Source organism: Eschrichtius robustus, chromosome 3 (assembly GCF_028021215.1).
Source record: "Eschrichtius robustus isolate mEscRob2 chromosome 3, mEscRob2.pri, whole genome shotgun sequence".
Lineage (NCBI taxonomy): Eukaryota > Metazoa > Chordata > Mammalia > Artiodactyla > Eschrichtiidae > Eschrichtius > Eschrichtius robustus.
In genome coordinates this window covers 8,296,850-8,323,451 of record NC_090826.1, presented here as the reverse complement: position 1 = coordinate 8,323,451, position 26,602 = coordinate 8,296,850, and the positions used below count along the sequence as shown (strand labels likewise).

At 43.6% G+C, this 26,602-nt stretch overlaps 1 protein-coding gene across 6 annotated transcripts in view; it reads right to left on the bottom strand.

Annotated features, from left to right (window-relative positions):
- The window catches only part of PEX14 (peroxisomal biogenesis factor 14), a 138,673-nt gene that overhangs the window by 19,621 nt on the left and 92,450 nt on the right, over window positions 1-26,602 (bottom strand). For 5 of the 6 annotated variants that reach the window (XM_068538867.1, XM_068538864.1, XM_068538862.1 and 2 more), the window contains one exon: window positions 7,788-7,916. The exons of the other annotated variant lie outside the window; for it this stretch is intronic. In XM_068538867.1, the coding sequence (XP_068394968.1) occupies window positions 7,788-7,916 (129 nt within the window). The remainder of the gene's footprint in view (window positions 1-7,787; window positions 7,917-26,602) is intronic. 6 annotated transcript variants of the gene reach the window in all.

Genomic DNA, 26,602 nt, shown 5'->3' with positions numbered 1-26,602 from the left:
CCACCAACTGGTGAACTGTCAGACAAAATGTGGTCCATCCACACAATGGAATACTAGTCAACAATAAAAAGGAAGGAAGTAGTGCTACATGATACAACATGGAGAACCTCAAAAACATGCTAAGTGAAAGAAGGAAGGTACAAGGGATCACATACTGTATGATTCCATTTACCTGAAATGCCCAGCAAAGGTAAATTCACAGTGGTGGAAAGTAGCTTAGTGGTTGCCTGGAGCTGGAGGTAAGACTAACAGTAAATGAGCACAAAGGATCTTATTTGGAGAATGAAAGTGCTCTAAAACTGACAGATGAGTGCATCGTTCAGTAAAGTTACTAAAAATCATTTGATTGGACACTTGAAATGGGCGGGTTTTATAGTATGTAAAATATACTTCAACAGGTTAAAAAATTTTTTTAAATAAGGCTAGAAACAGACCCATGTATATATAAACAATTGCATTTTGATAAAGGGACACATAACTCACTGGGGACAGGATAATCTTTTGAACATCTGGTGGTGGCACAAGGGGACAGCCATTAGGGAAAAATGAACCTTGACCTTCACATTACACCACACACAAAAGTTAACTGACAGTGAGTCACAGATCTCAACATAAAAGCTAACGCTATAAAACTTCAAGAAGAAAACACAGGAGAAAATCTCTCCAACCTTGGGGTAAGCAAAGGCTTCACAGGTAGGACACAAAAACCGTGAATTGTTAAAAAAAAGAAAAAAAAAAGATAAATGGATGTCATCAATTTTTAAATCTTTTGTTTTTCAAAAGGCAACGTAAAGCAAAAGAAAAAGCTAGCCACAGACTGGGAGGAAATATTAACCATGCATACACCTGACAAAGAACTTGAATCTAGAATATATAAGAACTCTTCCAACTCAATAATAAGACGACAATTTAAAAAGGACAAAGATTGGAACAGACACTTCACAAAAGAAGATATGTAAATGGGCAATAGGCACATAAAAAGATGCTCAACATTATTAGTCTTCACAGAAACGTGAACGACTGAGTTTCCACTACACACACATTAAAGCTGCTAAAATTTAAAAAAGACTGAGAATACCAACCGTTAGTGAGGATACGCAGCAACCAGAACTCGTGCGCTGCGGATGGGAATGTAAAATGGTACAACCACTTTGAAAGACAGGTTGGCAGTTTCTTATAAGGTGAAACTTACACTTAACCTCTGACCTAGCAATTCCACTCCTAGACATTTACGCAAGAGAAATAAAAACAGACACAGACTTGTACACAAATGTTTAAAAGAGCTTTATTCGTAACAGCTCAATACTGGAAACAGCCCAAAGCCGGAAGCCCATCAACTGGTAAATGGATAAACAAACCACAGTGCGTCCTAACCATGGAATACGGCTCTGTGATAAAAAGGAGGCAACTTCTGATATGCACAACTTGGATGGAGCTCAAAAACATGATGCTGAGCGAAAGAAACCAGGCATGAGAGGGGACATACTGTATGATTCCATTCATGCAAAACCCCAGGAAAGATAAGTCTAATGGGCAGCAACAGAAAGCAGACCAGGAGTTGCCCCAGCGTCAGGGCAGGTTGGCACTGGCTGGGAACAGGTCACGGGGAATCTTCTGGGGTGCCAGAAATGTTCTACAGTATTGATGGCTACAGGGCAGCGTACACTTGTTAAAACTCAAATTGTACAACTAAAATGGATGCATTACTTTATGTAACATATACCTCAATAAAGCTGTTTTTTGTTGTTGTTTTTTTTTAAGTCTGTTCAGATTTTTTTTTTTTTTTAAAAAGAGAGAGAGCTAAAAGTCAGCAGGGACAGAGAACAGTACCCAGCAGGGTGGGTTCTAAGTTCTCTCTCTGCTCAGTTAAGCAGCTGAGACCAAGGGAAGAAGCAAGAGGTAAGATTTCTAATTCAACTTTTTAAAGGTACCCTGTATTATTTGATACTTACAAAAGAATATAACATTTAGATAAGTTACGAAACATGATAATAAGATGCAATCCTAAACCCACCTACTTTACCGGTTAAAACTTTCCAAATACCATGGAAACTAGCCACATCTTCCTCTTCACTCAGAGGTAACCATTATCCTGAATTTAGTGTTAATTCCAACTCAAACTTTCTATGGGATATAAAAGCTGGGAACACGCCCACCAGAACAAGGACTGCATTTCTCAGCCTTCTTGCAGACAGGTATGGCCGCGTGGTTGAGTTCCAGCCAATGGGGAGAAAGGGGAAGGGATGTGGGCGATTTCCAGGAGGTGTCCTTAGAAGGTGACTTGCCCTTTTCCTTCCTTCTCCCTGTTCTTGCTTGTTGGACAGCAGAGAGGACAGCTGGTGCTAGAGCAGTCACACTGGAACACAAGCTGGACGCCAGCCAGGTGTGAGGGACGCAGGGGTCCCTGAGGACCACAGGGCCAGTACAGCAGCCTGGACTGCCTATGTTTACTTAGAAAAAGAGTCCTTTGTTTTGTTTAAACCACTCTTATCTGTTGCAGAATCTTACACAACCAGCACAGGCTGCACTCAGCACAGCCATGATCCCAGACACCACCCACACCAAAGGCTCTTCCAACGGTCCCAGAAATCCAAGGTAAGGATGTCTCCACTCCGACTGTAACGCCTGCCCTCTTCAACATCCACACGTGGCATTTATTCGGCATCCACAGGGCATCACACTGGGCATTCCACAAAGCAAACAAAACGGACAGGTGCTGGCCCTTGACGAGCTGCTATTCCAAACCAGTCACATGGACAAAAGAAGAAAAATACCATTGCCTCAAAATTAGAGAAATGTTTCCTTCATATACAAACCAGTAACTTCCATGTAGCAAAAAGTGAGATTTGTGTGCTAAACCGACAGAGAAACGGAAGAGAGAGAGAGAGAGAAACGGGAGAGATTCTTCCCCGTTTAGTTCTTGGTGGGAACAGAAAGGCTGTTCACAGCGCCACCTCCGTTCACACTCACCTCCGGAGTCACTTACACCCTCCCCACCCCCAGCTTCTAGGTGCCTCCATGGACCTGCTTCCTCCAGAAGGCCTGGCCTGAGATCAGCACCCTGGGGGTTGCTTTGTTCTTAACTCCAGAAAGCTCTCACCATTCACACCATACAAGATGGCATGGGTTAGCCTTTGCTGCCCTGCCCCAAGCATGGGGCTTCCCTCTACATTAAACCGGGCCTTCCTGAGGCAAGGCCTGTCCTCTACTTCTGCGGCCTGCTCCGCACAGAGCACACAGGAGGCCTCACTGACTGGCTACCTGGGTATCAACCCCAAGAGCTGATGGTATTACTCGGCAGCCTTGCAATTCTCAAGCACACGTCCGCCATCATTTATTCATTCAACAAGTGTTTCTGGAAAACCTGCTAAGTCAGAACCTCGGGCCATAGATTAAAAAAAAAACCTCTGAGCTCAAGAAACTCACAGTTTAATAGGAAGTGAGTAAACATTTCAGTGTAGTGTGGTGGCGAGCAGGGGCTGATCAAGGCAAGGGGAACCTCCACCCCAGTTGGAATGGAGGCATTTGAAAGGGAGTTACGGGCAGAACATCTGGACACCTGTTGCATCCAGCACACACCCAGCGTGTCTTCTCTAATTCCCCACGCAGCATCTGCTCCGATGGTACAAATAATTTTAATATTAGTCCAAGAATAATACAGTCAAATAGGTAATACAGCCTCAAAAATAATTACACAATGCATTTCAAAGTAAAAAAGCCATGTGATTTTGACTGTCCTCCGTCAGGGTGATGACCTGGCGGCCACCTCCCTCGGGTCGTCTCTTCTGACACTCCTATCCCATGTTGCAGCCACTCTAACCATCACATGGTTTCACGTCCATGTGGCTTTGCTTTAGCTTGGATGCTCCAGTCCATCCTGTCTGGTCACTGCACCGATCATGCCCCAGGTCCAGTTAGGCATCTCCTGCTCTCTGAGGCGCCCCTTCACCTTGTCTGTGCCACCATCCTGGGCTGCCCTCATAGCACTGCTGTGTTCCCTTAACTGTCTTTCCTACTGGACAGGAGGGCTGGAGAGAGAGACCAGCCAGGCCTTAATCGTCCCATCCCAGGGGTCCGGCACAGTGCCTGGCACACAGCAGGCATTCAGTGATCAATGCTCCCTCAGGGACCTAAGACAATCAAGGGAAAGTTTATGTTACTAAACAGGGCCAGAAGAGAAACAAACTGAGAAAGAACACACAACACTCTCTCAGGATTTCTAATGAAATGTCAAAGCCTTTCACCAACCTCAGACATTTACATCCTTTTTTAAGAAGAGGCAGCTGAAGCTGTAGGTCAGTCTTTGAAAAAGCCTAAATTGTTTACCAAAGACAGTGGGGGGGGTGGAATATTTAAGCCTAAGAAAAATTATTATCGTACAAAATTCACACTGGCCTTGCCTGTATTTCAAAGCTACCTTGCTTTCTTGTCTCTCTGAAAGGAAAAGAAGAAAAGTCATCTTAGAATGAATGAATCAGTCAAGCATTTACAAGGACTTCATGTTCAGGACTGTGTTAGGCTCTGCACATAGACACGCACGCTGACTCCTGCTTCAAAGCCGAACAAAAAGAAACCAAAAGGAGAAACAGAAGATGTCAAATTTCCTCTTGCATCCTGGCCTGACTTTTCCTGAGCTCTACCCGACTTTCTTTTAAGCCCTGACAACTCTGGTTTATTCTCACACCAGGTGACACCAAGCTTCCCCTGGTGTCAACCTCCTCCCACTTTCACAAAGCCTTCTCTGACTTCTCGAGCCCACATTAATTTTTCTCTTTTCTGTATTCCTGTGGAGTTTCTTGTCTGTATAATTAATTTTGGCATTAAATCACAATGTCTTATATTATTATCTTTTTCTTAAGAGTTTATCTTATCTCTCCCAGAGAGCCTGTAAGATTCTTAAAGATCATGTTTTGAATCTCTCATGACACTGTAGTACTGAGCATATAGCAGGTTCTTAATAAACAGTGATGAACTGGTACCATTTCTGGTAGGTCTCCATGTTCTCTTTGCTGACGCTGGCATTCACTAACATCTCAAGGTCAACCACATTCACCAAAAAGCAGAGATATCAAAAGAGGCACCGAGCGGGACACCTGCCACCAAGCAGGAGGGCGGGCAAGTCCAGAGGTGGCGATCCCCGAGCACTGGCCTCCCAGGGGTGGTCTCGGAAAAGCCACGCTCCCTGGAGACATGAGTATTTGGGGCTGAGCCCAGAAAATCCCATTTTCTAGGCTTGGGCTCAGAGATGGAATGTCCTTAAAAAGCCAAGAAATGGGAAGGAAAGGGCTGCCCGAGCTCCAGATGTAAAATCTGCAGGAACACACATGAATGGAGGCCATAAATCCCTCCCAGGACGCAGGCAATGCCTCAGTGATAAGCATGCAGATTGCACACCTAGTTCAGAAACTCCCCTGAGTTTGCTTGTAATTAAGGGGGTTAGAAAGGTAAAAAAATATATATAAACCCAATTAATCATTTAAATACTTAAAGTCAGATTTTTCCCTCACTCCAGGATTAGTATATTTCATAACGCCAGCAGCAGACAGCCCTGGTTTTTACTGGGGTTCATTTTAGAGCATGTTTAAACTAGTCAGATTGAGTGATGCTTCCAGCAACTAATCGCATGTCAAATAAAAGATATTTTATGTAATAAATTACCGCTACAAGTAATTCAAATGTCATTTATCAGTTTTATTATCAGTCAGGCAAAGTCTTGTTTCTCTATATTAATCAAAATCAAGCTTCTTTTTTTTTTTGGAGTAGTTTTGACACCTCTTGGCAAAAGTACAGAAGTGAAGAGGTAGAGTCACCCCCAAGCTGAGAGGAGCGGGGTAACGGTACAAGAAGAATGAAGCTCAAGGGTGACAACTAAAAAACTCCAGGTATTTAAAATTACCATTACCATTGTTTTTATACTAGCGTCAAAGCAGGAAGGAGTCTGTCTCTAAGAAGATGTATTTTATTTTTAGGGCTGGGAGACTCTTAAAAATACTCCTACCTAAATACCTAAACTCGTAATGCTTCTTCTCAGAGACATCTGGGCAGGAGAGTGATTTAAATGACTGAATCGCCCCTCCCAGCCCCATTCTTTTGCCTCTTCAGAAAGACCAGCAGTTTAACCCTCTGTGCCCACTGAAAGTAGGCAAACGCACGATGCTTTAGGCCAACTCTGTGACCAACAGAACAATTTGTGCTGAGCAAGAAGTTTCCAAGTAGCGGAGAGACCTGTTTGGTATTAAGCCATGGAGGAAACAGCTGGAACAGAACAGATGTGCATTTTAGAAAATTCTGCACCCCAGCTGCCACTGCCCATCCTCAACAAATCCCATCGAACCCTGGGCCCAAGGACACAACTGAAGAAAAAGTGTGGAGACTTAGCCTTTGGTTTAAAAGAAACACAGAGACTATGTTTAGTGACCCAAAGCAACACAATGGATCGAAAAGAATGTCAGCCAGGACGGAGAATGAGTCCCAGGCTGACAAATAGCTGCCACTGACTCAGGAGCCCCAGTACAAGGCTCATCACTGAGCACTGGTCTCAGAGGTCACACGACACCAGTGGTTTGTTAGACAAGGCGACCACGGATGAGATCAACTTGAGTTCGTGCTACTTGGCCTCACCCATTCAGCCTTTTCCAGAGAGCAAAAGAAAGGTGATATCTAAACGAGACCTGTGACACACAAAGCAGATTCTAACCTATTGCCTGGCCCCCGCGCTGTCTATACGGACGACTGCACTTCCCTAGCTGTGGGAAGGACGGCGAAGTGGGGGCCAGAAGGCAGTTCCAGGCCACGTGGTGGGGATCAAAACAAGTCTGGCATTTTAAATTGCGCCTTTTAAAATCTGATATCTGACACTTTAAAATCATGTTCTGAAAAAAAGAAAACTTCCGAGATAGACCATTAAAATGAAGACAATTACAGAAAAGGCATTTTGAAAGACAGCAGATCCAAGGCTGAAGTCTTATGTTAAACACACAAAACTGAGCAATTTTCCATTGCTTTGGAGTCAATTTTAACCTTTTTAGGTTTTTCATAAGTGACTTAAAGAAGGAGTTCTGCCTATATTTTGGAAGTGTACATTTATTACTAGCTTAAAGAAGCTTTATTGCTAAAAGTAGCTTCCATTTAAAAACAACAAAAACCTCTCATGGGTCATGTTCTCATGTAATAATTAAAAGCTGCATTCAAAAAGGACCTTCACATTTAATGTGAAATTCTCTAACAGACTGCCACTACATAAATATACATGGTATAGCCAGGACAAGGAAGGAAGGAAGGAAGGAAGGAAGGAAGGAAGGAAGAAAAGGAGGGTGGGGCAAGGAAGGCTAGCCTAAATCTACTAATATTAACTTTAAAAGATAAAACTAGGAGACAAGTTATTTCAGTGCCCAAACAAGAATGCACCCGTAAATCAGATGTTTATGTTCTTATTAGTGAAACAGTAACATGCAAAAAGCACTGATACAAGAAAACGGAAACTGAACCAATAAAGACTTTTACAGATTCCTGCTTGAAACCAAAATACTTGAAACAATACAATAAACTCATTTATTCTGGTACCTTGTGTCTTAAACCTTTGTCACATACTTAAAAGTTCGTCTAGAAGAGGATTTGGGTGTGTCACACTCTTTTGGAAAAACCCAAGCGCCATCTCCTACTCCCAGCTCCCCCCACCACCCCCCGCCGTCACGCTTGCTGAGCCTGGGAGACGTGAAGCGCTGCCCTTTGGCCGGAGTCCTGAATCCCAGGCAAGGTTAAAGCCAGAGTTTGAGCGGGTGACTTACTATACGGCTGCGCAATGAGGTGAGGGGGCTGGACAGGCACCACCTGTGTGGCTGGGCCCAAGGACGCAGGCTCATCGGCAGCCGTGCCCGACTGCTGGAAAGCCAAATCAATCTCTTCATCCGTCAGCCCTGGGGGAGAAGAGGACATAACTGCAGGTGAGTACCTTTTGCCACTGTCCACGGCTGCAGCGAAATCATTTGAGAAAAGACCTTAGAGTCACAGGATGCCTAGCACCCTGGTAAGTTGCTTCCCCGATTTCGGATTCTCTGGAACCTCTCTCAGCTGCAATTTAACCTTAAGCGCCAGAATATTAGCCTCAACACTGCTTCCAAATGTGGCTCATTCAATTTCCTTAATTTATCCTTGAGTTTATTGCTGCTTTTGAAGTCTCTCCATTCTTCCCCCGAAAACAGATACCATCAACTGCAAATGTGGCTCATTTTAATCTGTAATGGTGTTAAAAAAAAAAAAAAAGAGGGGAAAAAACTAACAATAATGCATGAAAACAGACAGGGAAATGAAAAACTAATTATTGGGTGAGACGACTAATTAGTCTAGATCGTTTCTGAAGACGGGAATAATTTGCTTTATTTTATGACAAATGCAGAAATAAAAAGAAAAATCAGGACTGACTGTGATTAGTATGAATGGGATATAGAATGTAAAGAAGAAAATAAAACAAGAAAACAGATCAAAACAAGGCCAGGCCGAAACTTTCAGATGATTATTACTCTAGACTATCATAGGCTGCCTATATCGCCTTTGGCTAGTTTTTCTTTTTCCTTTTTTTTTTAAAAATCCTCCCAACACTCTAAACCACCGTGCACTTGGGACATCAGGAAATTTCAGGGCGCCATCTGCAGTGGCTATGACATGTGGAGAGGCTTTGCCCAAGGAGGAATAAAAGCCAAGTGAAAAACCCAGGAAGACGACATTTCCAGCGGGTGCACAGCTGGAATATTTCAACAGGTCGGAGGCAGACCAGGGACGCCGGCTCTGGGGGAAGAGGATGAGGGCACTGAGCAATCCAGAGCATCTGCACAAGGAGTGGCGCACAGGTGTGAGAGAGACTTCCCCACACGGCAGCTCTGTGTCGCAGGGGAAGCAACCGTGTGCACAAAAGCGCTCCAAGCGCTGCGACTGGGAGAAGCAGGTGGGAGGTCACTGCTAGTCTTTGCAAAAGAGCACTCTGGCCGGCCCGAGCTGTTCTGGGAATCCCGACATCCAGTCCAGCCACAACACAGAACTTTTAAACTAGAGCCGAGAGCTCTTCCACATCGGGCCGGCGGCTCTCCATCAGAGGCCCGCAGCATGGTCTGTCTGTCCCTGGGGGAGGTGAAGTGCGAGGAGGCTCTGAGGGTCAGCATCTCCCGAAGCATGGTGCCTCGAGCTCTGTGCCAAGGGGCTAGCCGGCGGAGCCCATTAATGCTCTAAGCACAGCGCTGCCCCACACCACGCTGGCGTGTGAGTTGGCTGCAGCCGCCCCTCAAACTCCTCATGCCCCACCACAAGTGGTCAAGGGAGAATTCCTGAACTATTCTAAATGGCCCTGGACCCTCTCTTCTCCTCTCTGCACCGAGCACTCGAGGTCCCTCCCCACTTAACACTGCATCCCTTTCCCTCTTTGCCCTCAGCACACGACAGAGCCCGCCAGTGGCGGGCGAGGCCACACCTCCGTGGAGTCTCAGTGCTGCTGGGTCGCCGGAGTAAGCGCACCATCCTCTCAACAGACTGACGGGGCAGAGGAGAGGCTGGCAGGGGGCAAAGAGGATCATTTACTGGTGCTTGGCACCTTCAAATACAAGAGCTGAATTTGAATACGTGGGGCTAGCCAGGGGACGTTCCTCCTCCCTAAGCCCCCAGCTTGCTGCAAAAGGACCGCTTTACTGTGATGTCACCTCCCAAGGACAGGGGCAGGACAGACAGACGAGCCGGGCAAACACAGAGAACACGCTTCGCTGAGCAAACACCTCCCAGGCTCCAGCCCCGGTACTGACTGCCAGTCACTCCTTCTTGGTAGAAAGGGGAACCCCTTTCAGAGTTCTAGTAGGAAAGACACGGTTTTAACCAGTCATAATCAGCCACGAAAGAAGACAGTGGCACATGCGGCGTCAGCACGAGCTGCTGGTCACTGGTACACAATGGGACTTCATAAACCTGGTGGTTCGTGTGCCTTGTCAGCCACTGGCTGCAAATGAGGATAATTTTCCCAAAAGGAGCATTCGGTTGCATTCTCATTTTCCCTTTTGGCTCTTTCAAATATAAACAAGTACAATAATGTTTAACGCTGGGGAAATATACAGTAAGTTACAGGCTGTGCTGCAGCCCTGAGAGCTGGAGCTGGCTAAAGGGACAGGACTCCCTGACCACTGTCCTGCCCTCTGGCCCTGAGCTCTCACGAAGCCTGTTTTCCTAATAAAACATGCTCCTTGCACTATTGCAGCCAAGCCCACTGGTGAAGCCCCGGTTTGAAGGGCATCAGCACTTCCTTCCAAGCTCTTGTTTTATACAGACCTTATCATTTGATGCTCTAAACTTACACTGGCTGGGATTCTGATATCCCTAGTTCTCTGGAGAGTCAGGATTTTGATTTAGTTACAGAAAATGAATCATTTTTCTTCTTTTTTAAAAAAATAAGCATTTTAATGATCTCACTGAATAAGATAATTTCAGAGCTGGGCCATTATCCCTAGCCGTTGCCCTTATTTAACAGATTAAAAAGCAAAAACCAAAAAACTGAGGGCTAAGGAGGGTGAAAACTATGCCTCAAATCATACTAGTAAAAGCCTGGCGATGCCAGATGAAACCCCAGCCCGGTGACTGCCCGCTACAGCACAGTTACAACACATCAAAATGATGCCTGAAGTCTTCAGTCTTGTTAAAGAAAATATGAGGACTAACTTGTCTTCCCCCAGCCCCCGCCACATACCGGCACCCCATCCATAGGTAAGAGCCAGTGAATGCTGTTGTGGGGCTATCCCAAGACAACACAGGAACCTAACACCTGGGTCCTATTTGCAAATGACACCTGGACAACTTTTTGAACACTACCAGAGTGACAAGGGTAGAGCGACCTCATCTCCTTCTAATATTCTAATCAAATAAATCCAGAGGCCTCTCACAGACTGGTGCCTACGCTTCCCTTAGTGGCCTTTTCCTCTGGAGTGTCCCCAGCTTCGGGAAGATTGACTCTACAAGACTCAAGTGATTCATCTGGGACTCACAGAGCCTGAGGTGGGGTGGAGTGTCATTCCTCTCAGAACATAGCAGGTATCCACCCTGTCACCAGCTCCTGGCGCTGAAAGGACCCTGCCTTCAGGGATGGGGTACTGCCTTAGGGATGGGGTACTGCCGTAGGGATGGGGTACTGCCTTAGGGATGGGGTACTGCCTTCAGGGATGGGGTACTGCCTTAGGGATGGGGTACTGCCGTAGGGATGGGGTACTGCCTTCAGGGATGGGGTACTGCCTTCAGGGATGGGGTACTGCCTTAGGGATGGGGTACTGCCGTAGGGATGGGGTACTGCCTTCAGGGATGGGGTACTGCCTTCAGGGATGGGGTACTGCCGTAGGGATGGGGTACTGCCGTAGGGATGGGGTACTGCCTTAGGGATGGGGTACTGCCATAGGGATGGGGTACTGCCTTAGGGATGGGGTACTGCCGTAGGGATGGGGTACTGCCGTAGGGATGGGGTACTGCCTTCAAGGATGGGGGTACTGCCTTAGGGATGGGGTACTGCCTTAGGGATGGGGTACTGCCTTCAGGGATGGGGTACTGCCTTCAGGGTTGGGGTACTGCCGTAGGGCCCACACATAAGACAGCCAGGTTCCCACCCACCACCAGTGAGATAAACAGTGGAGAACTTAGATTGAGACCTTGCAGAATCCAAAAGGTTAAAAGGAATAATAAAGGAAACTGCCAGTTGTAAGTGAATTATATTTGGCTCTGAAAGCTGAGGCACAGGCTATATTATAAAAGGCAGCTCTTTGCGTTGTTTACCATCACCCTGACTAATGCAGACCTTTTTTTTTTTTGTTTTAAATAATCTCATGCAAATTAGACACACACACTTCCTTCCAGTTGATTGCTATCTGCAAGGAATAATCTAACCGCAGAGGGACTGAGCAAGGGCTGAGCAGAGAAGAGACGGGAGGAAAGGGTGTCACTGTCCTGTGGCAGGCAAACCTCCTCCCCTCCCATCCCTGCCTCACATGTCCTTTAGCTGCTGCCTTTGGAAGAATTAGCCAATTTTAATAAAGCCTAAAATTTTCTTTTAGCACTAGCACTTTGCATTTAGATGTTCTCTCAGTAACTTCACCTCTGCTACTTGGTGATTCCAGGAGCTACCAGCCCCTCCCCCAGTCCATGACATTGACAATTAAACTATGTTCTTGACAGAGAGCAAAACTAAGAAAGCCCTGCTCGGTTATTCCATCCACTCACTAGCTTTACTCAAGAGGAGGAGAAACGGACGAGGGGACTTGTCCAAGGTGAGCAGAGGAGCAGGATGCCTGCCTCTCTCATTTCACCTTGAAGACCACAGCTGCCTGATCTGCAAAGCGGCGCTCAATTCAAAGGGAGCCGTGCAGATGAGTGCAGACGAAGACCCAGAGCCAGGACGGACTGCTAGTTCCCTCGGTTCTCTGGAATCTACTTCTCCAAACAGTTCCCTTTCCCAGGAGACTGCCCCTGTGTAGATGCTGGGCCAAGGACTTCTCTTCCATCACTTTCTCCAGGGTGGGATTCTTTTAAAAGAACAGAAACAAGAGAGCTACATTCTATTGATTAATAAAGCCCCGTGTTACTGCTGCAGCAGCTGAAGTCAACGGCCTCGGGGCTGCCACACCTGCTTATTTTTATCCTTCAGAAGATAAACAAAATTGTTTAAAGATTTCTATTAAAATGCAAACAAAACCAAACCGGTTGACTGTGTGAGCTGCAGCCAACTGGCTCACAGTGCCGCTGGGTCCTTTCCCACCACTCAGCTCAGACAAACCGGGCACCGGGAAGGACTGGCTTTTTTCTGTGGGGCTGGCGGTGCGAGGGCTTCTCAGAATAAGGAGCCTCAACGCTCTCTCCAGTGACCGCTGGGCACTGCCCCAGGGCCTGGCTCCATGCAGGGGAAGAAGAGAGATGACAGCAGACAGCAGTGTTCTCTGTATCCCTCAGGTCAAACAACCACCAGGACAGCAGGGTTAGGAATAGTTTGGATATAAGCAAGGTGATGAACGCCCGACAGCACCTTCCGGCCCAGTCCGAGTATTATAATAAAAATATGGAGTCTGACGGGAACTACGGAACAGGGCCAGAGGGCCAGTGGCGACGGGCAGCAGTTACGGGCTGGCCACTCGGCCGTCTTCCACCCCCGCCCCGTCGCAGTCCCTCTATTTACAGGACTTGGGAGATTCATCTGGGACGCAGGGAGACTGAGCAGGGGTCACCTCTCTCGGAACACAGCTAGTTATCTACCCAGGCACTCTGGGAGGAGACGAGGCAGAGAAGACAGCTGGCTAAAAATACTCCCCAAATTAAAAGAAAAGTCAACTCTCTCAGAAAAGGTTAGGGGAGGAGAAAGGGAAAAAGTATTTTTATTTTATTTTATTAACATTTTGTTGGAACAGTGGAGTACAATAAGGACTCTCTGAGCCTCTGAAAGTCGTTGGATGACCTGTAGACCCCTATTTCCCAGTGCCTTGTATAAAATTGAATTTTTTAAACATAAATTACACGTAATGACGACACTGTAAAAACTAACAGTAATGGAAAGCTGTGCTGTATTTCATTAGCCTGTATTATTCCGTGCCACCTGATCCAGCCGGGCCTTGTTTATGAGTTAGTGTGTTAGCAGATGCCGATGGAAGCATTTGCTTCGACCTTGCTCTTCTCATTGGGGCATGAAATTACGACGGCAGCACCTTGATATTACAGCCATAAATACAGTAAACTGCAAATTTAAGCCAACGGCTCCTATTGTCTCTGAACATAAAGCTGATCGGTATTTATTTAAAAGGAGAACAAAAAAAATATTATATATCACCTTGTTTATGGGGCCTCCCCCACCCACTTTCTTGTCCCCTCCCCCCAGCCCCCCAACCTAATTCACTTGGTTAAAATATTAAGCAAATAAGCCAAATGCTTTCTTCTCTGCTGACTGACTATTCCCAAGCAGCAAAAACAGTTTTTGAGAAAACCAGTTCCAAATATCATCACGCTGAATGAGTTTTTATAAAAATTGATCTGATGGTGGGTCCCGGTTCCCACCATCTTGATGTTGATATGTAAATTCAAGAACAAGACTTGACACTCTCCCCGCTCCTTAAATAAGGAAGTTCAAACAACAGGAGAGAAAGTTGTTAATGATGCCCTGAAACAGAATGTCCTCTCAGTATCCTTCTAAAAATCGTTAGGCAGAAATGCTATTTCAAAAAGCAGCAGGGACTTCCCTGGTGGCACAGTGGTTAAGAGTCCGCCTGCCAATGCAGGGGACACGGGTTCGAGCCCTGGTCCGGGAAGATCCCACATGCCGCAGAGCAACTAAGCCCATCCTTACAACTACTGAAGCCCGTGCTGCGCAACAAGAGAAGCCACCGCGATGAGAAGCCTGCACACGGCAACGAAGCGTAGACCCCCGCTCGCCACAACTAGAGAGAGCCCGCGGGCAGCAACGAAGACCCAACGCAGCCAATAAATAAATAAATAAATAAATAAATAAATAAATAAAAATTTTAAAAAGGCAGCAAAACACTGCCTCATGCCACCTAAGGAAAGAAAGATATCTAATCAAGAATTTAATTCTCATCTCAACACAGAGAGCTGGGAACCTCTCATTAAAACTTGCACCAATCCCTCCTTATCCCAGGGGACCATAAAGACACTATATCCTTTAAATACATTAAATGTGCAAGAAAAATAAACACAAAGACAAAAGGACACTGGATATCACCCAGCCAGGTTGAGTATAAATCACCGAGTAAAAAGCCAGCGCAAAATGTACTGCACTGTTAGCTTAGAGACTGAGCAACCAGCCAGGCTTGGTCCACCGTCAGTCTAAAAGGGAAGGCAGCTCTGCTTTCCTAATGTCAGTGGGAGAGGATCTCTGTGCCGCTCAGAGAGGCAGAAGAGAGATGTAAACTCAGCCAAGTCCAAGTTCGCAGGTTTCAAAGGGTTAGTGGTGAAAACGGCAGAACATCAGCAGGCAAGCTCCGCAGCCACTACCAGTGAAGCATGCAGAAGGACGATCTTAGCAGAGAACTAAATGCAAGTTTTATTCCAAATCAGACAGGATAGGGTCATAGAAGCCAGGGCCCAGCACTATCAATGACATGGCCAAATCAACCAAGATCAAAAGTTTTTGCACATTTACTTCCAATACGTTACTCTACAAGGTAGACGGACTCCCTTGGAGCCCTAAATTATTTCAGCCACACTCATTGAGCTTAGCTCCTTCCGCATAAGGAGGAAACTTCCCTATAAAATTTATTGAGCTTCTCTGGGGAGTAGTATAACTGGTGAACAAGACAGAAGTGAGCTGCCCCTCTCTGTAACACAAATTGAGATCTCTCATGTGAAAGACTGGGAGGGTTTCCAATCAGCATCTGTGATGTCTATTTTTACATCTATAGTCTAAAGGTTTTTTTTTTTTTTTCTTTTAATCCTTCTCTGCTAAATTAAAAACAAAAACAAAGAGGAGTTGCTCCTCATATTTGATCATCAATTCCAAGGCACGACAAACATTGCTGCCGGCTGTCCCGGACAGCAGCTCTAACCCTGCAGGGTCCTTGGCAACAGGCGGGGAAGTCAGCCCTTCCCACAGTGCAGTGAACAAGCCCTAGGGAAAGGAACTGTGTCTTAAAGACGGAGGAGTAGGATAATCAGGATCACTGCTACTTGAACGCCAAAGGCCAGGAAAGCCAAACGTATGGTTGTACATATGTGGGAAAGGCAAGTAAATAAATACCTTTAACTATACTTGAAAGTTGCTCCTTTTAGAAGAGGCAGTGAAGATTTTTTTAAAGAAAAAGAAAAATTCACCTTTGACAACCAAAGTAATTCAGATCTGAAAGAAAAGTTGAAGCTCATCTAGTCTATCTCCGGTTCTTTTTGTTTCCCTTTCCTTCTGTTTTACAGATCAAGAGAAGAGAACATGGAGAGGGGCAGTGACTTTACTCACAGCCATGGTGAGCCCAGGAGCAGAACCGGACTCCCAACACAGGGCTCTTTTTACTGCTCTGGAGGGATCACGAGAGAGCGGCCTGACATGCCTGCTCCCCACTCTGCTACCTGACACAGCACATTTTAAATAAGCAAACTCTTAGAACCAACCACCTCAAAGACGAGGAAAAACGAAAAGGACATATGTATGGAACATGGGGAAAACTAGGTGAAGGGTACATGGGACATCTGTGTTAAATAAAAGAATCTATGTATGCACACACACAAACACATCTATGTAGTTGTGTGTACATGCATAAAATAAAGACAGACAAGAAACAGGTAATGCTGGTCCCAGATGGAGAGGAGACTGGTAGCTGGGGACACAGACTGAAGGCAGACTTTTCACTGTATATTCTTATGAACTGTGTCCCATGTGAACATATTTCTGATTCAAAAGAATAAATTAATTTTTAACAACAAAGAAAATAAGTGGAAGGAGAAAAAAAAACCCTTAATTGTGAACAAAATCACTTAGAATGGTTATCCCCATTTTCTGGAAGAGAAAAACCAAGACAGAAATAGGTGCAGAGACGCACCCAGGAGCTGGGATTAGAATGACATCCGCAGTATCTAATTTCTTGCTTAACCCACTGTGGCTGTACCCCCAGCAGCCAAGTACAAGGTGGCTTTTTTTTTTTTTTTTTTAATTGTGTTTTTAAAAGGCAGGCATCTGTTCTATTTTGACACATCCTGGCTGCCCAAATGTTTCTTTCAGCTCTAAATATTTGCTTCACCAATGGAAATGTTTCCATCACTGCAACAAAACAAACATTTGCTTTGGGATGGTAGGGACAGCCATACGCCGTTTCATATGTTACTTGAAACAGCCTGATTTGGGAAACAACCCTACTGTAGGACGCAAACCTAGGTGGAGATTTTTGTTCCTTAAAGAAAACCCCATCACAAGAGTTCCATGCACCAAGGTACACTCCTTGTCACTTAGCTGAATGCTACAAAAGTTCAATGTTCGTGTGGGGTTTTCTTTTACATCTTGAATCTTAAACATATGATCAGAAGGTTTGTTATCTGGCATTCAACTTACTTCTTGAAGTTTTAAATTACCGTGCAGCTATCAGATTTTTTTTTAAGTCCTCATATTAATCTGATATGAACACATTAAAACATGTTATGTTCTAATAGGTCAATACATTATTTTGTCACCGCTCCAATTTGTGTAGCTCCAATGAATCTCGTATTGGTTGCTATTGTCAACATTATAAGTGTAGAGATAAATATTAAGTACTCAACCATATCTATAAATATTTGAGTGCTTATTTTGCTAGGCAATGTGAGAGAGCCAAGACCTCATCTTCCCGACCTGTTAAATGGCAGCTTCCCTCTCCACCCCGCAATTTCTCCCATCGGATGAGTACTTTGTCTATCTTCGAAGTACAATATAACACATGTAATATTATGATATGTAGACATATGATATATAATACACAGATATATCTATCTATTGATAAAAATAGCATGTCAACTACAGAAAACATGGAAAATAAAGGAAAGCATAGAGAAAATTTAAAAATCACTCATATTGCCACTCTCCAACCATACTGACAGCCAAAACTGACTAAAACCAAGTGTCAAAGCGTTTTAGGAGCTTTTCACTTTTTTTTGGCTGTGCCGTGCAGCTTGCAGGAACTTAGTTCTGTGACCAGGGACTGAACCCGGGCCCCGACAGTGAAAGCGTCCTAACCACCCTAACCACCACGGGATAGGGAATTCCTGAGGAGCTTTTTACATTTTTAACTCTTTGAATCCCAACACTACCCTGTGCAGGGCCATGGAGATGCACAACTCCAGGCCCCACGTCACTGTGTTTGTGGCATCGTGGACCCATGCAGCTCATAACCCAAGTGGCCACAAGTGGCAACAGTGCTTTATTCTCCCCGCCTCGCAGATGGGGAAGCGAGGCGCACGGACAGTAAAGCCACTCCCCGAAGGTCCTGGTGCCACGGGCGGGGAGCAGGCTTCAGAGCCCAAGTTCTTCCTCACAACTCCACACAACTCAAGAGGAAACAGTCCAAATCTCTGCTCCAGTTGAAAGGGACACTGATATCCCTGACCTCTAGCATATCACTCACATGTATTGGTCAAGTTATTAAGACTGAATTTTTTCAAATTAAAAATGATTTTTGCATGAGAATACCCAAAGCTGGCAAGGGTGCTGTGGAAGAGCAAACTGAGCAGTTCCCAGAAGACAATTCGGCACTCTATCTCAAGAGTATTTAAAAATGTTCATACCCTTTGACAATTTTACTCCTAAGAAATAATAACATAACGTAGTGTAAGACTAATATACGAAGATGGCTTGTCACCATATTTTGAATAACAGCAAAAAATGTAAACAACGTAAATGTCCAAAGAGGAATGATTAGACAAATTATGACATATTTCAGTAATGTAATATTATTCAACTGCTCACAGTCATATGAACAATTTTTGATGGCATGGGAAAATGCTTTTGATACATTAAGACAAAAAAGCAGGTGTTGTTATATTCATTCATAGCATGATCTCAATTATAATACATTTTTTAAAAAGCACAAAAGGAAGCAGTTTTGCATCCTTTTTAACTTAATCTGAATTCAACTTATACACGTTCAGAAGGAAGAAGTGAAGGAAAAATTACACTATCAGCGGTGGAGAGGGGTCTACACTGTCATTCAACGAGTGTTGTATCTTCAAGTAAGCATGAGACAGGAGGTCTGAATTTACTGTCCGCTCATCAGCTCATCCCCACACACCCTGGCAGTCTGAGCACCCTGCTGCAGGGTGTTTTCTCCCCATACATCTTGGCACCCCTATGCAAAGCCAGCCATGTCATCTGGTGTCAAACCAAAGGTCTAGTTCACTGTGAAGGAAACTGTGGCTACAGTGGCCTTACTGAAAGGTAATACACCAGTCCCCTGCATCACATCTTCCTAAGGGGTTTTGGACATTCTTTTAAAAATTAATATTTAGTAGATATATTCCCATAGTACAATTCTGTATTCTAAAATGCAAAAGAGTGAAAAGTTAAGTCTCCTTCCCACTCCTGTAACCAGGCCACCTAGTTATATCTTCCAGAGGCCACCACTGCTACTAGTTTCTTATATATCTTCTAAAGGTAGTCCATGAGTATGAAAGTGCTTTCATATATTCATATATTTTATATATTATACATGCGTATGTGTGTATTTATGTGTACACATATATATTTATAATACAAATAATAGCATGGTATAAATACTACTCTACACCTTGCTATTTTTAATTACTATATCTTAGAGAGCATTCCATGCTACTAGTATCTATAGAGCCCTCCCACTCTATTTAACAGCTATAAGGTATTCCATCATATGGATGTACCACAACTTAACTAGTCCCTTATTGAACTTTTACTGTTATAAACAAAGCCCCAGTACAAGGCCTTGTATGTGCCATTTGTACACGTTGCAAGTGTGTCCCTGGAAGTAGACTCAGACAGGTGCAGTTTAAATTTTGATAAATACTGACAAACTGCCCTTCTTAGAGGTTATTTCCCCTTACATTCCCACCAGTGTGTGCGTGTCTGTTTCCCACAACTTTGCCTACGTGATCTTATCAAAGCTTTTTATCTTTGTCATTCTGAAAGGTAAAAAGATGGCCTCACTGTAGTTTTAAATAAACATTTCTTGGTGTTCTATAAACATACAGAAAAGCATGCAAATGTTAAGTGTACAGCTTAATGAATTTTCACACAGTGAGACATCCATGTAACTACCACTCAGATCAAAACTAGAACACCTTCAGGTGCATTCCTCTTGTTCCCTCCCAGTGGCCACTTAACTTCTAATACCACAGGTCAAGTTCACTTATTTTGGAGCTTTATATAAATAGAATAACACAGGAAGCAGTCCTTTACAAAGGGCTTCTTTCACTCAGCATTATGCTTGAGAGATTCATCCACGCTGTTGCACACAACCATGGTTCTTTCACTCTAACTACTGTGTAGTATTCTTATATAGGATAAGAATGAACCACAATTTATCTATTTGTTTCCAGTTTTGAACAATCTATAATTAGTGCTGCTATCAAGATCCTTATACCTATATTTTAGAGGGGAACTGCTGGACCATATGGGGTATGCATATTATCAGCTTTAACAGATACTGCCAACAGTTTCCAAAGTGGTTACACCAACTCACAGTTAGACTAAGAGTACATCCAACACCAAAGCTCTTCAGTTTTTTCAATTTTAGCCATTCTGGTGGGTGTAAAGTGTTATCTCATTCTGATTTTAATTTGCATTTCTCTGTTGACTAATGAGGTTGAACATTTTTTTTTTTATATTTACTGCCTTTATTGGTTGGGTACAGTGTCTTTTATATATATGTGTGTATAATATTTATATACAACCATACAAATATGGTATATTTACCTATATATAATATGGAAAGTTTAATTATATTGTTAGAATCTTGATTGTTTCGTCTGTTTGTACTACCAATTATTGAGGATGATGTTTTAAAACTTTCCATTATGATAGATTTGTCTAGTTCTCCTTTCAGTCTGTCCATTTTTGCTTTGTGTATATTGAAACTACGTTACTACGGACATACATACGTAGAAATGTTAAATCTTCCTGGTGGTTGACCATTCTGAAATTTCTTTATTTCTCACTCCACGTTTAAGTCTATCTTGTCTGATATTAGTATCAGGTTACTTTTGGTTAGTGTTTGCATGGTATCTTTCCCCATCATTTTACTTTTAATCCTTTGTCTTTTCATTAAAGGTGTGTTTGATGAATGGAGCTTAGTTGTTTGGTTTTTTTTTTTAATCCAATCTTGACAAACTCTGCTCTTAATGGAGTATTTAGTCTATTTACATTTAATGTAAATACTAAAATTTTAAAGTTTATATCTTTTATCTTACAATTCGTTTTCCTTTTGACCTGTTTAATGTCCTCTTTTTTCTCTTCTTGCCAACCTTTTAAAATTCAGTTTTTCCCTCTACTAGCTTGTAGTCGAGGTGGGTTTTGATGGATTTCTCCACCATCAAGTTACTACCTTCCCTTTTCTAGTTGTTAGATAGCTTGGAGGCGGGAGATACCTGGCTATTTCTCTTCGAACTTTCACCCTCTAATTTTAGCACGTCAGTAGATGATCTTGTCTGCAGTGATAATTACTGTGGTATTTGATGGGGGACCCTCAATTTTTAAGAGTAAAAAGGGGTCCTGGGCTTCCCTGGTGGCGCAGTGGTTGAGAATCTGCCTGCCAATGCAGGGGACACGGGTTCGAGCCCTGGTCTGGGAAGATCCCACATGCCACGGAGCAACTAGGCCCGTGAGCCACAACTACTGAGCCTGCGCGTCCGGAGCCTGTGCTCTGCAACACGAGAGGCCCGCGCACCGCGATGAAGAGTGGCCCCCGCTCGCCGCAACTAGAGAAAGCCCTCGCACAGAAACGAAGACCCAACACAGCCAAAAATAAATAAATAAGTAAATTTTTAAAAAAAAATCAATCTTACTATTAAAAAAAAAAAAAAGGGGGTCCTGAGACTAAGATGTGTAAGAAGCAGTGCCCTAGATATCACCGTACATCCTTGACTTACTGAAGTTCCATATAAATGAGAAATTTACCACTTCACCAACAATTCTAACACTCAGAACACTTTCACTCCCTCCTACCACCTTTTGTGTTATTGCCATACATTTCAATCATACATGTATTTTAAACATTATTTTACATTATTTTACACAGCCTATATTCATTTCTTTTTGCCCTTTCACCAGCCTATATTCATTTCTCTTTGCCCTTCCTGTATTTGTGTCTTCATGTAGAATCATTTTCTTTCTGACTGAAAACTCCATTAGTGTTTCTTTCAGTGCAGGTGTGCTGGCAATGAATTCTCTCAGTTTTGTTCATCTAGAAATGTATCCTTCACTTTTGAAAAGTGTTCTATTGTGAAATAATGTCAGACTTAGAGAAAAGGTGCAAGAATAGTAGAAAGAACTCTCATACCTTTCACCCAGATTCTTCAAATCTTAAATTTATTACTTTGTACTATCGCTCTCTATCAATCTGTCTATATAATTATTTTCCCTGAACTGTTTGAGATTAAGTTACAGACATGATGCCCCCTTTCCCCTAAATATTTCAGTATTCCTTTCCTGATTTGGGGAGGGGGGAGTACATGCTCGTACATAATCACAGTATAATTATCAAAATCAGGGAGTGAACATTGTCAAATTTATACCTGTAACTCAGACCTCTCCTCATACTAATCCATGTGTCCACCTGACACCTCCACCTGGACGTCTACTAGCGATCTCAAGGTTAGTATGTCTAACACTGAGCTCCTAATCTTGCTCCACCAAACTGCTCCATTCCTAGTTAATGGTAACTCCATCCTTCTAGTCACAACACCAAAAACCTTGGAGTTATCCTTAATTTCTGCTTCTCTTTTAGGCTCCAGATCTAACAAATCAGGATATTCCGATGATTTACTTCCAAATAACATCCAGGGATCTGAGGACTTCTCCCAGCTCCGACCCTGGCTCTCCAACTGTCCATTCTTAACACGGGCATCCAGGGTGATCCTGTTAAAGCTTAAATCAGATTATATCCCTCCTCTGCTTAAAACCCTCTGATGATTTCTCATTTTACTAAAAGTAAAACCGAAGTTCTCACATGGATCAATACTCACTTCCTGTCAATGCTGTGACCTTACCTCTCACCATGACCCACCCACCTTGCCTACACACGAGCCTCCTTTCTGTTCCTAGAATTTGCCAGACACGCTCCTTCCTTAGGCTTTTGCACAAATGCTTCCCTTTTCACAGAACTCTTTCTCCCCAGAAATCTGCATGGCTTGCTTCCTCATTTTCCTCAAGTTTTTACTCACATTTCATTTTAGTAGGGCCTTTCCAAAGCGCTCCATTTAAAATTGCAACCGTCCAAGAACTCGCTATTGCTCTTATTCCACTTAGATTCGATTTCCCTTTTGTTGTTGTTTGCTAAATGTTTATTTATTTCTTTGGCTGCACCGGGTCTTAGTTGCGGCATGCGGGATCTAGCTCCCTGACCAGGGATCAAACCCAGGCCCCCTAAATTGGAAGCGCGGAGTCTTAACCACTGGACCACCAGGGAAGTTCCTCGATTTACCTTTTATTCTACTTATTGCTGTCTCTCTTCTTCCCTGACATTAGAATGTAAGCTCAATGTAGACAGGGATTTGGGGTGATTTTCTGCACTGCTATATTCCCAGTACCTAGAACAGTGCTCAGGTTCTATTGGTACTTGGCAGATGTTCAATAAAACTATGTAGAAAGAATAAATAAATAGAAACCTGATATCCAAAACACATAAAAGTAATGCTGCTAAGGTTTTGGGAGAGCCAGGTAGAGCACGGAGAAAACCCAGAGTCCCACCTTCTTGATCCCCTCTTTGCCCCTGAAGCATCTCTTTAGAACCTCCAAGGAGCCCCAGAAAAGAGCGTACAAACTGTTGCCATATATTCACCCTGTGCTAAGGCACACTATTTTGTTCTTCAGCCCATGACATGCTTTGCACTCTCCAGTCTTCTGCCCCTGGGGCTCCACCCACTGCAGTAGCTTTCTCCCAGGGCTTCTCGGAGCTTGTCAGTTGTTCTGGGTTATCTCTTCCACCACCAGAGCTTTCTCTGATCACCCCAGCCAGAAGCATTTTTCTACAGTGATTACTATCTATCTAATATTTCTCTGGTTGTCAAACACAGATGGCTTTGTAACCTTTCTTTTGTCTCGTACGGTTTTCTAATGTTGCTGAACATCACTGTCTGCCTTATTCATTGCAGTTTCCCCCGAAGCCTGAAACACTGACTGACTTGAAATGGGCACGCACTGAGTATCTGTTCACTGTTTAAGTGTCAATAAAGCGTACTCGTTTTTAGCAGACTGCAGATTTTTAGTAACTCTAAAGAGGCACTTGTAACAATTGGTGACAACCTTTTCTTTCTTTTAAAAAAGACTTATTTATCATAAAACTCATTATCACTTTTACCATTAACATTTAATATTATTTCTGAAGTTCTATCCCATGCAATAAGGCAGGACATAAAATTGAAATGTCTAAGAACTAGAAAGAAGGTCACAAAATAATCAACTGTAGACAATATGACTATATATCTAGAAAAATCAATTAAAACCACAAGAAAGTTTAATGAGATGGCTAGATACATATTTTTTAAAATTCAGAGATTGGTTCAAGATGGCGGAGTAGAAGGACGTGCACTCACTCCCTCTCGCAAGAGCACCGGAATCACAACTAACTGCTGAACAATCATCGACAGGAAGACACCGGAACTCACCAAAAACGATACCCCACATCCAAAGACAAAGGTGAAACCACAATGAGATGGTAGGAGGGGTACAATCACAATAAAATCAAATCCCATAATTGCTGGGTGGGTGACTCACAAACTGGAGAACACTTATACAACAGAAGTCCACCCGCTGGAGTGAAGGTGCTGAGCCCCATGTCAGGCTTCCCAACCTGGGGTGTCTGGCAACAGGAGGAGGAATTCCCAGAGAATCAGACTTTGAAGGCTAGCGGGATTTGACTGCAGGACTTCGACAGGACTGGGGGAAACAGAGACTCCATTCTTGGAGGGCACACACAAAGTAGTGCATGCATCAGGACCCAGGGGAAGGAGCAGTGACCCCACAGGAGACTGAACCAGACCTACCTGCTAGTGTTGGAGGGTCTCCTGCAGAGGCGGGGGGTGGCTGTGTATCACCGTGAGAACAAGGACACTGGCAGCAGAAGTTCTGGGAAGCACTCCTTGGCAAGAGCCCTCCAGAGTCCGCCATTCACCCCACCCAAGAGCCCGGGTAGGCTCCAGTGTTGGGTGGCCTCAGGTCAAACAACCAACAGGGAGAGAACCCAGTCCCACCCATCAGCAGACAAACGGATTAAAGTTTTACTGAGCTCTGCCCACCAGAGCAACAGCCAGCTCTACCCACCACCAGTCTCTCCAATCAGGGAACTTGCACAAACCTCTTAGATAGCCTCATCCACCACAGGGCAGACAGCAGAAGCAAGAAGAACTACAATCCTGCAGCCTGTGGAACAAAAGCCACATTCACAGAAAGACAGACAAGATGAAAAGGCAGAGGGCTATGTACCAGATGAAGGAACAAGATAAAACCCCAGAAAAACAACTAAACGAAGTAGAGATAGGCAACCTTCCAGAAAAAGAATTCAGAATAATGATAGTGAAGATGATCCAGGACCTCGGAAAAAGAATGGAGGCAAAGATGGAGAAGATGCAAGAAATGATTAACAAAGACCTAGAAGAATTAAAGAACAAACAAACAGAGATGACCAATAAAATAACTGAAATCAAAACTACACTAGGAGGAATCAATAGCAGAATAACTGAGGCAGAAGAACGGATAAGTGACCTGGAAGACAGAATGGTGGAATTCACTGCGGCAGAACAGAATAAAGAAAAAAGAATGAAAAGAAATGAAGACAACCTAAGAGACCTTTGGGACAACATTAAACACAACAACATTTGCATTATAGGGGTCCCAGAAGGAGAAGAGAGACAGAAAGGACCCGAGAATATATTTGAAGAGATTATAGTCGAAAACTCCCCTAACATGGGAAAGGAAATAGCCACCCAAGTCCAGGAAGCGCAGAGAGTCCCATACAACATAGACCCAAGGAGAAACATGCCGAGACACATAGTAATCAAAGTGGCAAAAATTAAAGACAAAGAAAAATTATTGAAAGCAGCAAGGGAAAAACGACAAATAACATCCAAGGGAACTCCCATAAAGTTAACAGCTGATTTCTCAGCAGAAACTCTACACGCCAGAAGAGAGTGGCATGATATACTTAAAGTGATGAAAGGGAAGAACTTACAACCAAGATTACTCTACCCGGCAAGGATCTCATTCAGATTCGATGGAGAAATCAAAAGCTTTGCAGACAAGCAAAAGCTTTACAGACAAGCAAAAGCTAAGAGAATTCAGCACCACCAAACCAGCTCTACAACAAATGCTAAAGGAACCTCTCTAGGCAGGAAGCACAAGAGAAGAAAAGGACCTACAAAAACAAACCCAAAACAATTAAGAAAATGGTAATAGGAACATACATATTGATAATTACCCTAAACATGAATGGATTAAATGCTCCAACCAAAGACACAGGCTTGCTGAATGGATACAAAAACAAGACCCATATATATGCTGTCTACAAGAGATCCACTTTAGACCAAGGGACACATACAGACTGAAAGTGTGTGGATGGAAAAAGATATTCCATGCAAATGGAAATCAAGAGAAAGCTGGAGTAGCAATACTCATATCAGATAAAATAGACTTTAAAATAAAGAATGTTACAAGAGACAAGGAAGGACACTACATAATGATCAAGGGATCAATCCAAGGAGAAGAGATAACAATTATAAATACATATGCACCCAACATAGGAGCACCTCAATACATAAGGCAACCGCTAACAGCTATAAAAGAGGAAATCGACAGTAACACAATAATAGTGGGGGACTTCAACACCTCACTTACACCAATGGACACATCATCCAGACAGAAAATTAATAAGGAAACACAAGCTTTCAATGACACAAC